The sequence below is a fragment of the Natator depressus genome, chromosome 4, assembly GCF_965152275.1.
Source record: "Natator depressus isolate rNatDep1 chromosome 4, rNatDep2.hap1, whole genome shotgun sequence".
Taxonomy (NCBI): domain Eukaryota; kingdom Metazoa; phylum Chordata; order Testudines; family Cheloniidae; genus Natator; species Natator depressus.
This window is the reverse complement of record NC_134237.1, coordinates 127,005,659-127,019,280: the sequence shown is the minus strand read 5'-3', so window position 1 is coordinate 127,019,280 and position 13,622 is coordinate 127,005,659. Positions and strand designations below refer to the sequence as shown.

The window sequence follows — 13,622 nt, the reverse complement described above, 5'->3', positions numbered from 1 at the left end:
GTGTGCACACACACACACACACACCCCAGTTCTTATATTTACGTAGGAAACAGCTTTTAGGAATCGTGTGAGAGGGAACGACTTGTTTCTCTTTTTATATATATATAAAAAATATCTCAAATCTTGTCACTAGTGTCTCTGGCCTGTCTAGAGGATGGGGTATTTGATCCATATTGAAAGGTGAAGTGGGAACAATGGTATCTGCAGTCATATCAGACAAGCACATTGTGAAAGTTGGAATCTTTGGCTCCGCTGTGCTGTACCAGCTGTTCATACCTAACTGGTCCTTTTTTTCCTCCTTCCACTCTCTGTGTTGTGCCTTTTTTCATTGTGCCCCCTACACCTGGCAAAAACTCCCTCTTAAGGTACCATCCTCAGTCTCCTCCTTCAAATCCTTTGTCATCCCACCTCTGTAGCCTGAGTGCCCACTGATGACCTCCACTCCTGTGTTATTCCTTCCCTGTAGTGAGACTGGGGTAAGACTCCAAAAAGAGAACTTAACAGCTTCATTTGAAATGTAATACAGCTCACGTTCTCTTAATGTTTGTCCCTCCCTTTCTTTGTCATTTGTCTTAATTTGGTGTGTTTGATTTAGGTTGTGAGCTCTTGAGGCCTGTATTGAATTTTTATTTCTGTAAAGTACCATGCAGACTTCTAGCATTATAAATATTATAAATCAAGCCACTGGTATTCGATAGGTGGATTGGAAGAATGTCAGGTTACTGGCCTGTGGTTGAGGAAGTTGCATGGGGGTTTCAGCTCACTTCAGAAAAAGAAAGCACAGAAAGTGATGGGATCTGTGGCTTGTAAGTCAGGTAGGTGAGAATGTGGGGACAAAACTAAAGTTGGTCTGGGAAATTAACTGTAAATATCTATTTTACAGATTTCTGTCTTTATTGTACTATTCTACTAATGTTAAAGGCAGTATATTCTTACTTTTAAAAAATCATTACCTTTCTTTTTTACTTTTTCAAGTAGCAGTGGTAAGAATTTTTTTCATGCTTGTACAACTTAAACATGTCTGCTTCTCTTCTCGTGTGACTTGCATTAAATCAGTTGTGCTAGACAGGAGAACAGAAGTTAAGATCCATAGACCATTGAGCCAGTAACTGCTCTGAGACCCATATTTCTGCACTCTAGGGGTTTAAGGCTCCCCCAGCATAGCCAGTGGCACTCAAAGCAGTTAAACTCTGTCAGCATGGTGTTTAAAGGGGTAATAATTCCTGATGGGCATCTGATAGATTTTATAATCCCTGTTGGGTTATCTGACTGAGTTTCCAGCATTAAAGAATTTGACCGTTGATATATAAGATATCAGTGAGGCTTACTGCATAAAACTAGTATGAAATTTGTGCACTTGCCATGAAGTTATGAATGGACAAAAGAATCTAGAAAGTTAATTTTCCAAAGTCCAGTAATTTAAGAATAGTATATCTCATTAACACCAATTTGGTTTCAACAAATTCTGCTCTGATTTGAAATTAAGCATGAGAAACTTCAGGCTGAAAGAAGTTTACGTTGGGAAACCTAGAAGAAGATCGGAAATAGGGTTTGAATGGAAACTGAATGGTAGATTCATAATAGCGACTCATAGTAGAAACAATTTTTTCAGAAGGAGTAAAAAGCAATCCCAATTCTCTCTAGTAGTAGTGCTATGACAAGAACCATGTTCCTAAGATTAAGGAATGCAAATAGCAGAGTACAAATCTTATGTGAATAAACACATTTATTCATATTTAGTAAAGGGTGTGGTAAAGAGCCGCTAACTTTGAGTCAGAAGCTATAAAAGTTATACTTTAAAAGATTTTAATTTAAAAGAAATAACAAAAAATCTTAGTTTGCATTTGCAGGGATTGACTCTAATAGGTTTTATCTGATTTCTGTATTTATAAATTTTGCTTCCTCATTGCCCCATTGTGAACCAAAAAAAAACCTTACTGCTGCCCACAACTGGATAGTTTTGTAAACCAGCTTTGCAAGGGTAAGAAACACGCATTTCCTGTCACTGAGCACTCCTGTTTCTGTTGGCAGTTAAAAATTTTTTGGCTATAGTTCTGGAAAGAATAAGAAATAAGAATTCAGTGTATTGTGTTACTGCTTTAATTCTGTATACTGTTTGAATAAATATGGAAACAGGGCTATAGGATCTGCTCTACCTTTTATTTATTTCAAAGCATAATGTCCAAAATAGCAATTTATCTTCCTTTGTCTTTTTAACCAGCTCCTTTCGATTACAAAATTTATCTGCCGCCTAAAATGCTTAACTGTGGGAAAAGTTCTCTTTGTGGTTTGTGTATTTGTCTCCCAGGAGTCCTGTACTATTCCATCAGAAATTCATACCCCTGTCTTTTGCTAGAATCATTAGTAGGGAGAGACTTCCCCTGCTACTGGATTGGAGTGGTTTAGCCAGTCTTTTCTGTCAATCTTAATATTCAACAGAAATGGAAGCTGGACATTTTAGCATAGCTAATTCATGATGTTCACAATAGTCTTTTTGAAATCTGAACCAAGTGTCTGTTAAGACAGGAAAAAGAAAACCGTTAAATATTCCGTCAGTGTTTGTCTCTCAGTCACTGATGAATTACAGTGTATGAGCACCCCAAAGTGTAGTCCAGTTGCACGGTCTAAGCTGAATTAAGTGCAAAACCTAAACAGGCAGCGTAAATGGGAAAGTAAATTTAGATTTTTTTTGTTTTGTTGAAAATTGCTTTGGTTTTAATAATGTAAAATGATGTTAGTAATGCAGGGAAGATGCTTCGGAATGACTTTTTTGTTGTTGTTTTTTACCATTTCTGAGTGGAATCTATTGTTTGGGGAAACTGCCCAATAATTAATTATGGAGAAGCAGAATCTAATATCACTGTTTTGATATCAGCTGTTCCTCTTCTATCTATTTATCAGAATATATGTAAGAAGTAGCGATTGACTATTTTGTGAATAAATGGAATTAGTTGAAATGCAGAAAATTTAAAAAATGTTTTAAATTATATGCATCCCTTTATTCTTGTGTTTTCTTCTTAGAACTGCCTATGTGGTAAATATTCACTCCGTCCGTTACAACTGTGCCGCAGATATGCTACATCAGGACAGTCTGGGTATGTATTGAGTTTTGTAAGTGGTATTGGTACTTTAACCTATCTGATTCATCAAGAGTGAGTTTGGTTGTCATTTTCATTTACGTGGGATTTGCAATTACACATTTGTTGCCAGTATATGTTTATGGTGTGCAGCAATGGTTTCTTGCATGATTGCATCAGATTTCAAGCTGCCAAATGGTCATCACTTGGATGGGAAACCACCATAGAGAAAGTGGGTTGTTGCAGACAATGTTAGTTGGTGGCATTCTTGCTTCTGTGTTAGTCTGGAACCAATGCCCCAGTGTGGTACTGAGGGACTTGGTAGTGCTGAAGGAGGAGTCATGCAGATGCAATTGAAAACAGACTGAACTCTTCAGAAAATTGGCCCCATTTACAGGTACAGAGGTTTCTTGAAAAGCTGGCCCTTAAAGTATATTCGCTGTCAGTGGAGTTAGACTCCATAGAAAGTTCCTGCCCCAAAGGTCTCTGGTTGCCCTATGGCATGTTAAACCAAATTAATTGGTTGTGTTGTTCTTCATTAGTTTCTCACAAACGCTTGTAACGCTTGTCCATCCCTTGTGCTTAATATCAATATATCAGGCTTTGTGTGGCTCAGAAAGCTGCAGTAACTAGAAAAGTTTAAGTTGAAGTTATTCAACTAGTTGCTATGTGTATTTAGGTTTGCCTAGATATATTGGAATGGTTGTGATAAATACTGAATACTGGTGGGCCTTCATTTTAAAAAGGATGGCTTTCAGATCTATAACAACAATTTGGTGTTCCTCCCCGAGATTGTTAGTTTGCTATCCTACTGGTTTGACGTACATAAAAGCTTTCTCAGCCTTATTTCTTTTCTCTAGTGTTTCTGCAGGAAAAATTATTGGGGCAAGTGTCTTGTTTGTTGGCGGAGGAGTTGGTGGAACTGTTCTGTATGCTAATTATGATCCACGTTTCCGAGAGAACGTAGAGAAGACCCTCCCATACTCGGATAAACTCTTTGAAATGGCACTTGGTCCTGCCCCTTATAATGTGCCAATGCCAAAAAAACCGGTAAGTTTTCACGTAAATTTTTTTTATAAAGGAAACTTTTGCTCTGTTTCTCAAATTCTAAATACTTTTGATTCAATATACACAAGAGGCCAGAACTGTGAATTCAGCATGACTGTAATTAGAAAGTCAGTATGTATTTCTGCTTTTTTTAAAGAAAGAGAGATTTAATAGATACACAATAAAAATCCTTTCATATTTCAGACATTGTGTGCTGCTGACTTACCAATTACCTTTTGACTGACTTCACCTGCTGTGTTCTGTTGTCCTTGTGCACTGCTTCCTTTTGGTTTTAATATGGTTTCACAGTCTCAAATGGATTGTGATTCATGGATTGTAAAATCTTGCCATTTTTACTTATTTGAGTGGAGAGGTCTAAAATGGATAGGTATTATGTTTGGTCATTAATGACCTGGAAAAGGGGGAAATGGCACACTGATGAAATTTGCATCTCATATTATGTTGGAAGGAATAGTACTGTATAGGGATGTAGTGAGGTTAAGAAATATGAGCAGGAAATACATTTGTCCAGGCTGAATCACTTTAAGGTCATGCATCTTGGGGAACAGATAAACTTTGAAATCTTTAAAGTTAAGAGTGATAGACAACTCCATGTTGGATGTTGTATTGCAATAAAGGTCATATTGGAAAAGGTCATTGGCATCATGTTGCAGACGGCAGGAGAGACCCTTTCTGCGATCCTGATCTGGGAAGGTGCTGAGTGCCCTTAGCTCCTATTGACTTTAAAGAAATTAACTTTAGAAATTTCACGTTTACTTTATCAGAAAGAAAAGGCCTCCTGGCCAGGCATAGATGATGAAAAGCGTTCCTGGCCACTGCTGCTATCTGAGCTTTCAGAAGCAGGTGAGGATCCAGAAAGACCCCAGGGTTGCAGACCTAAGTTGTGTGGGGGGGATGTTAAACTAGCATATTCTCTGAATGGAACAGGACAATATAACTTACCCCAGTTGTTTTAGTTGGTTCTCCATCTTAGCTAATGTTGTTTCTTATCTAAGTTGAGTCTCAGCCGGTTTGTCCTTATTCAAGCCCTCTATCCCAGCCAGACGCTAAGTAAACCTATTAACTGCTTTGTGCACATTTGATGAAATGGAGACAACAAAGCTGGTGTCATCTGCCTAATAAAGGCATTGTAGCCTAAATTGCCTTATCTTCTCTAGTGATCTGTCTTACCCACTGGACAGGAGAGGCTTGGGGGTGAAAGAATAGGCATCCCCCTACCGGAGGGAACCTTTGGGCTAGATGCACATTCGGTCAGTATTAACTTCTGGGTCCTGTCAGAGAGAAATCAGTAGAACCATTCAAATTTGATTTATCTATTCCTGTCAGTCTGTAGCCATGTCAATTACATATTGTGGTCAATGGTATCAAAAGCATCTGATAGAATAATCATAACTGCTTGACTTTTACATCTGTTATCCATTGTCACAAGGTCATCTACCAATGAACCAAGTGTGTTTTTTCCCACTATATTCTGGTCTGAAAGTGGATTGCCTAGGATCTAGGAAATCTGAGACTCCAGGAGTTTCCATAGTTTTTTCACCATCACCACCACTTTTGTAGCCTACCCCAGAAAAGGGACTGGGTGATGATGACCTTAATGTCAGATGATGGTTTCTTGAGCAAGGGTTTAATGTAAACTTTGTTGATGCCTGCCCTCACTAAGAGAGTGACAGTTTCTACCAGTACAGACCCAGTGTCTCCTTTCTAGATTTTTATTGTGCAACAAGGACGGGAGTCAAGTTTGGTAGTAATAGCCAAAAGTTCCCTAAATATATCCAGAACGTCAATGAATGATGCTGACCAAAAATCAGAGAGCATGTCCTGTTTCTCTGTCACCCCTCTTCTGCCAGGAGATATGTTTCCCCGAAGATAGTTTGCTCTGAATCAGGGTGATAAAAGTAAATTGAAAATTCCTCCAAGCGAGGACCCTTGACTCTGTTTCCAAGTGGACATAGTCTGGATTAACTCGGAAGAAAAATTTAAAAGAACTCCCTATTTATAGCTTGGCAGAGTGACAGCTAAGGGAGGACACAGTCTACAAGCATATAAAGACTATAAGTGCCAATAAGGGGGAGGACTTGTTCAATATGGTATGAGGATGTATTGGTAGTGGCTAATGAATATCAGAAAGAAACTTTGTCCGTGAGGTCTTATAGACTATGTAGTTGTCTCCGTTGGGAAGTAGTGGAAACCCAGTCTCCAAAGCTGCATGTGAGCCATTTGGTGAGTGTGTAAATAGTGTATCTGGAGTCTGTACACAATCTGTATTAATACAGTTAATTGCTTTGTAGAGCTCTTTGGGGTACCTTGAATGTTATGGGGTGGTACTTGATAAAGACAGTCTGTTCAAATTCTTACATTTGTCAAACTTTGTTCATATTTAAATTACACAAATTAATGAATTCATTTTGAAAGAACTGAAAATTGTGAAGGCTGTCTTCAAATTAAAAATTGGGTGTGAAATTCTAAATTTACCATGGAAAATGTGAAACTGATAGCAAAGGGTCTTGTATGGTCAAGTCTCTGATCTTGAAAATTGCTAATGCAAATGCCATTTTACATTCTAATAGCATTTTGGGGTTATTCAGGTAATCTGATCTGCAACTGCCTGGGGGGTGGAATTATTATTTTGAAGTGCTAGCAATGTGCATGGTGTTGTACAGTATATAAAAACAGAGGTCCTATGCTGAAATGTTTATAATCTAATAGAACTGTGACTCTTTGACTATTCATTGTATTACTGATAGTATGTGGTGATTTAAAAATATATATATGATTTTCAAGATACAACCTGGTCCACTAAAAATCTCCTCTGTAGAAGAGTTAATGAAAGACTCCAAACAGCCCAGTACCAGATCGCAGAAGAGTAAGACAGAAGCTCCTTCAACGTTAGTGGAAGAAAAAGGAGGTAACTTTCCAGAATGGTGTAAAATTTAGTGTGGGGAGAGGAACAAAAGGGTTATTTTTGGTACACTTTTCATTGTCTTATTACATTATAAAACTATTGGAAGACTGGTGTTATGTAATCATTGGTAAGATATTTGCTCTAGGAGATAATGGTCTTCTCTAGTTCAGTGGTGGGGTGCTTTCTGATTGCATTCTGGTTACTTTTCAGCAGGCTAATGTAAACTGCAGTGACTAGATTTTTTTTTTTTAATGCAGCTGAAGACTTGAATTAACTGGACTGTGAGACTTGTACACAGTATTCAATAAGAATATCTTGGATACTTGTCTCATAGGTCTTCTAAGTTTCTGGTAACTGCAAGGGGCTTAATGTGGGCAAACTGCCAAGTCACAGTTTGTAGAATTTGGGAGTGTCCTGTCCTTCAGCCCTACCTTCAGTTAAATTCTGGGTGGGAAGCAGTGTCTGGTTGTCGGCCACTTATGATCTTTGCCTTGTGGGAGAAGGTGGCTTATTCACACTCTATACGTGGCATGTTCTTTCTCGCCAACATAAACAACATTCAGGTGTCTATACTATGTTATACACAGAAATTATACAAATAGTACTGTATATGTTGTTGTATTTTATTTGTTTACAGCAAGCTCAGAAGTAGCTCAAATAATTTCTGCAACAGGTGAAGCTTTGTCAATACCAGCTCCAGGCATGCAGGATGACAAAGGTGAGAGAGATCACGTACAAGGACACCATGAAGGGAAACACAAACCTGCTGCATCAGGTGCTTAAATGACTTATTAATCAGATCTAATGACTCAATCCTTTATGCCTTCTGGATGCAGATCTCTTACCAACTTGTGAATGTTCTGCATGCAAAGGTACTGCAGGATTGGGCCATATTAGACCCTAGATAATGTGAAAAGATTTCTGCTTGGTTAGTGCGGAAAATCAGAACTGTATACATCCCACTCAACCTCCGATCTGGTGATTTCTTGGCCAGAGTTCAGGAAAGCTATGTATCCAGGGCCTTAGCGAAGAAGCATCAATCACGAAACTTTAAAACACACTGTATCAAACCAATCAGAAGAACTATAGCTTCTTCGCAATAATAGCGTTTTTTTTCTAAATAAGATTTTTATTGGTATTGACTCTGAGACCTGTTAAATACAATATGCCAACGGTAAACAAACACTTCAGAGTTAGCATGAGCATTAAGAGGCAACTTGGTCTTGTGGTTACAGCATAGGGCTGGGAGTCAGGAGATCTGGATTCTCATCTCCGCTCTTCCACAGACTTCCTGTACAAAAACCATTTAGGCCATAACTTTTCAATTGTCCACTTACTGTGTGTTTTAGGGGCAGGAAAAAATAGTGCAGAGTGAACGGTCCTAAACAGTGGGAGAATTGAACTCTGCTGATTGAAATTATATCATCCCATCTTTCTATAGCCTCCCTCCTAACCTTTCACTGCTTTGGCCAAACTTCCCAGCCATGCTAACAAAGCAATGGAAATGGAAAGCAATGGTTATTCACCATATGACAGTCTATGTTTAGTTTCCCAGCTGTGTTTTAGCATTGCTTTCCATCTCAATTTTTTGTTCAGTTTATCCTTTTCAACTGGCAGAAATGTAGGGATAAGTCTGAGTGTGTGTGTGTCTGTGCAGTTATCTTTGACTGCAAGGAGAGCTCAGGCTAAACTTCGCAACTCTGGAAATACAAGGTTTGAGGAGGTTGCTGGATGATGGTAGTGATGCTGCCAATACAAATTAGACTCAAAAGGAAATGGTCCCTCCACGATAAGTAACCGTGGTACTAATTTTGGTTTTTCATTAGCCTTGTTTTTCCCTCTTCATCTCTGTGCCTAGGTGAGGAATGTGTGGGTGGAGACTCCCCTGCCATAAAAGAACGGCCACCAGAGGAAGTTGCAGCCCGTCTTGCACAGCAAGACAAAGAGGAACAAGAGAAGATTTCATGTATGTAAATTAAGATATAATTTGGTTGTCATAGATAGGAATTCACGCTGTTGTAAATATACAATATAGCCATATGTATATATGGTAGTGTACAAATGATGATTTATGAAGCAGCTACAGTGTTTCTTTATAGAAGACTGCTTCCATAGTCTTTCCGTTCCCTTTTTGTCTGGTTCCTCTGCCTGTCTTATGTTAGTAAGAATAAGTGGCATTCTTATTGTAGCAGACTTAGCAGTGCAGGGCAGCATGAACCACGCTGGGATTTGTGTTGGGTCACTGGGAAAGAATGACTAGAGATCTGTGTTGGAGAGCAGACTGCTTCAGAGGGGAAAAGTCCATTACAATGGATCTTACTCAGTGCTTAATTTGTGTTAGGGCTTGTGAGAACCTTTGTGCTTGCCCTTGATGAAGCATAGTCCACATACATCATTTTCCTTTCCAAATGCAAACAGACAGACATCATACCAAAAGGACTGAAGGTAAAAAAATCCATTACAATCTATGTACCACACAGACTATGCTGAGAGATTGTGCCACACACTCTCAAAGAAACTCTGGAACCACCTGATCAACCTCCCATACAGCAAACAGGGAAAGATTAAGAATGATCTCTCAAAACTGGATACTCTCATAAAAAATCAACCTTCCACACAAACTTCCTCGTGGCTGGACTTTACAAAAACTAGACAAGCCATTTACAACACACACTTTGCTTCTCTACAAAGGAAAAAGGACACTAAACTGTCTAAACTACTACATGCCACAAGGGGCCACAACAGCGGTTCCCTTAACCCACCCAACAATATTATTAATCTATCCAGCTATACTCTTAGCCCGGCAGAAGAATCTGTCCTATCTTGGGGCCTCTCCTTCTGCCTCTCCACCCACGCAAACATGATACAGTTCTGTGGTGACCTAGAATCCTACTTTTGATGTCTCTGACTCAAAGAATATTTCCAACACACCTCTGAACAGCACACTAACCCACAGAAACCTTCCTACCAACACTACAAAAAGAAGGATTCTGTGTGGACTCCTCCTGAAGGTCGAAACAATAGACTGGACTTCTACATAGAGTGCTTCTGCCAACGTGCATGGGCTGAAATTGTGGAAAAGCATCATCATTTGACCCATAACCTCAGCTGTGCAGAACACAACGCCATCCACAGCCTCAGGAATTACTCTGACATCATAAAAAAAGAAAAGGAGTACTTGTGGCACCTTAGAGACTAACCAATTTATTTGAGCATAAGCTTTCGTGAGCTACAGCTCACTTCATCGGATGCATACTATGAACTGGCTGCTGAGTACTTGAGGCAGGTCCTAAAAGGATTTTAGTGATGAAATCACTTCATCATGCATCCGATGAAGTGAGCTGTAGCTCACGAAAGCTTATGCTCAAATAAATTGGTTAGTCTCTAAGGTGCCACAAGTACTCCTTTTCTTTTTGCGAATACAGACTAACACGGCTGTTACTCTGAAATCTGACATCATAATAAAAAAGGCTGACACAGGAGTTGCTGTCGTCATCATGAATAGGTCAGAATATGAACAAGAGACTGCTAGGCAGCTCTGTAACACCACATTCTACAGGCCATTACCCTCTGATTCCACTGAGGGTTACCAAAAGAAACTACACCATCTGCACAAGAAACTCCCTGACAAAACACAGGAACAAATCTGCACAGACGCACCCCTAGAACTCTAACATGGGGTATTCTATCTGCTACCCAAGGTTCATAAACCTGGAAATCCTGGATGCTCCATCGTCTCAGGCACTGGCACCCTGACAGCAGGATTGTCTGGCTATGTAGACTCTCTCCTCAGGCCCTACGCTACCAGCACTCCCAGCTATCTTCGAGACATCACTGACTTCCTGAGGAAACTTCAATCCCTTGGTGATCTTCCAGAAAACACCATCCTAGCCACTATGGATGTAGAAGCCCTCTACACCAACATCTTCACAAAGATGGACTACAAGCCATCAGGAACAGTATCCCTAATAATGTCATGGCAAACTTGGTGGTTGAACTTTGTGACTTTGTCCTCACTCACTATTTCACATTTGGGGACAATGTATACCTTCAAGTCAATGGCACTGCTATGGGTACCCGCATGGCCCCAGCATTTTTATGGCTGACTTTGGGGACGAGAGCTGAGGAAGCGTTGTTCTAATACCCCTACTCTACTTGCGCTACGTTGATGACATCATCATCTGGACCCCTGGAAAAGAAGCCCTTGAGGAATTCCACCAGGATTTCAACAATTTCCATCCCACTATCAACCTCAGCCTGGACCAGTACACACAAGAGATCCACTTCTGGACACTACAGTGCTAATAAGCAATGGTCACATAAACACCACCCTATACTGGAAACCTACTGACCGCTATACTTCCCTACATGCCTCCAGCTTCCATCCAGGACACACCACACGATCCAGTGGGCCATCCTGATTATCACTACAAAAGTTTTTTTTTTCTCCTGCTGATAATAGTCCACCTTAATTGATTTGTCTCGTTAGAGTTGTTATGGCAACCCCCATCTTTTCATGTTCTGTGTGTGTGTGTGTGTGTGTGTGTGTGTGTGTGTCTTCCTACTGCATGGAATGGAAAATACATCTGATGAAGTGGGTTTTAGCCCATGAAAGCTTACGCCCAAATAAATTTGTTAGTCTCTAAGGTGCCACAAGTTCTTTTTTTTGATAATTTTAAGGAATTCTCAGTAATCCTTTTGGGTGGTGAAAAGTAATATCATGGGGCCAATTGAGGAAATGTAGTGGGGGACATGAGTGTTACCCATATGTATGCAAATGTGTTTTTTTTTTAAGGTAAGTGTGATGGAGGAAATTATCTGTGTTTTAACTGTTTATTTCTCCAGCTCTTGCAGCAGCTTTGGAAGGAGCCCTAAGCAGTACTGCTCGAGTAACCCTTCAGGCAATTACTGCCCAGGAAGCTGCAGTGCAAGCTGTTAATACTCATGCTCAGATACTGAAGGAGGCTATGGATAATTCTGAGGTAAACTGAATAAAATGCTGATGCAGCCCTTACTTTGTCTACTGAAGTATCTAGAAATGTTTATCATACAATCGAAGATAATATCAGATAATTGATTTTTCTCCTGGGGGTTTGAACATGTAATGGCACTTTTGTTCCTCAGTTTCCCTGTCTGTGAAATAGGGATAGTTCTTATTTGCCTGCTCAATAGGGGTATTCAGAGAGTTAACATTTAATATACGTGAAGTGTGTAGGAAATGAATATACGAAATATTGTGGTAAGGGCATCAAACTGCCCTATAACTCCATTTTAGATCACTTTGTTAAAACCATTACTATTGCTAAAATAGTTCCAGTCGGAGAACACTTCAGCCTCCCTGGACACTCGGTTACAGTGGATTTCTCTCTCTTGCTACAGAAGTTCATTTGTTAGTGTCTGGTAGTGAATATGGAATGTGTCATCATGGAGTCTCACATCAGTGTCAATGTACAAGGATTCAGCAAACACTATAAATGAACAAGTATATGGCAGATCAGTCTGAAGTGAGAAGCGCAGACATAAGTGCATGTGGGACAGAAAAAATTGTCCGTGACCACTGCAAGCTATTGTATCCTTGCTTTGTGCTGTTCATATTTTTCTTATAAGTTGCTGATACCTCCTTGCTTCAAAGTGGTTAACAGCAGCATGACAAATGTGCTGCCACCTTGCTCTGTCATGGGATGTTGCTTCCCAGTTACTGGGATCAACCGGACATGTTTTCAAGCTTGACTTCAGTGTATCTTTATACCATTTGTACCGATCAACATGAGAGTGGGTGCCTTACATTGACCGACCATAATATATGGCCTTGGGTGTTCTTGGGTTGGCCATACAAACGAGGGGCCCAGGCCAATATAGTTGAGTTGTTATGACATCCAACAACGATTAAGGAGTTTGGTTTAGGAATCTTGTGACATTATGTGACCCAGCAAACAGACTGAAGATAGCGCATATGGAACTGATCAAGTTTCCTGGTATGGTGGTGATCCCATATAGAAGTGTTATCACCACTGCCTCATAAACACATATCTTAGCGCTTATTTGTACGCCTGTAGTGTTCCATAGGCAGTGTGACAACATTGCAAATGCAAAGCTTGCCTTGGCTATTTGATGGGTAATCTCATAGTTGGTTGTGGCGCTGTTTGACAGCATGCTCCCTAGGTAACAAAACTTCTCCATGGACTTGAGCATTGTACACATCCCCTGGCACAAGTTGGTATAGTACTGCAGTTTTCTTTCAGCTAACTGTGAAACCAAAGCAGTTAACTACATGAGCGAAGTGATCACTTATAAATCGACTATTACTAATCAAGTGAGCAACTAGTGCAGTCATTGGCGCACACGAGCTCCTTAAGTAAATCTGCCACTTTTATGCAAGCATGGAAGCATTAAACAACTTTCCATCGGTGTGGAAATGAATAAATAATCGTCTGTCAGTGTTATGAAATGCATCCATAAGCATAGCTGAAAAAAGGATGGAAAAGAGTGTGGGAGCCATCATGAACCTGGTTTGGTGCCACTGATAACTGGAAAGGAGTCTGATATCTTGCCATTTTCCCCCACTCTGGCTA

The 13,622-nt window shown here is 39.9% G+C and overlaps 1 protein-coding gene across 3 annotated transcripts in view; it reads left to right on the top strand.

Moving 5' to 3' along the window:
* Positions 1-13,622, top strand: part of IMMT (inner membrane mitochondrial protein) — a 39,378-nt gene that overhangs the window by 4,845 nt on the left and 20,911 nt on the right. For 2 of the 3 annotated variants that reach the window (XM_074951874.1, XM_074951873.1), the window contains exons 2-7: positions 3,022-3,095; positions 3,938-4,127; positions 6,930-7,053; positions 7,688-7,825; positions 8,909-9,016; positions 11,896-12,032. In XM_074951874.1, coding sequence (XP_074807975.1) covers positions 3,022-3,095; positions 3,938-4,127; positions 6,930-7,053; positions 7,688-7,825; positions 8,909-9,016; positions 11,896-12,032 — 771 coding nt within the window. The remainder of the gene's footprint in view (positions 1-3,021; positions 3,096-3,937; positions 4,128-6,929; positions 7,054-7,687; positions 7,826-8,908; positions 9,017-11,895; positions 12,033-13,622) is intronic. The other variant, XM_074951875.1, reaches the window with a different exon arrangement.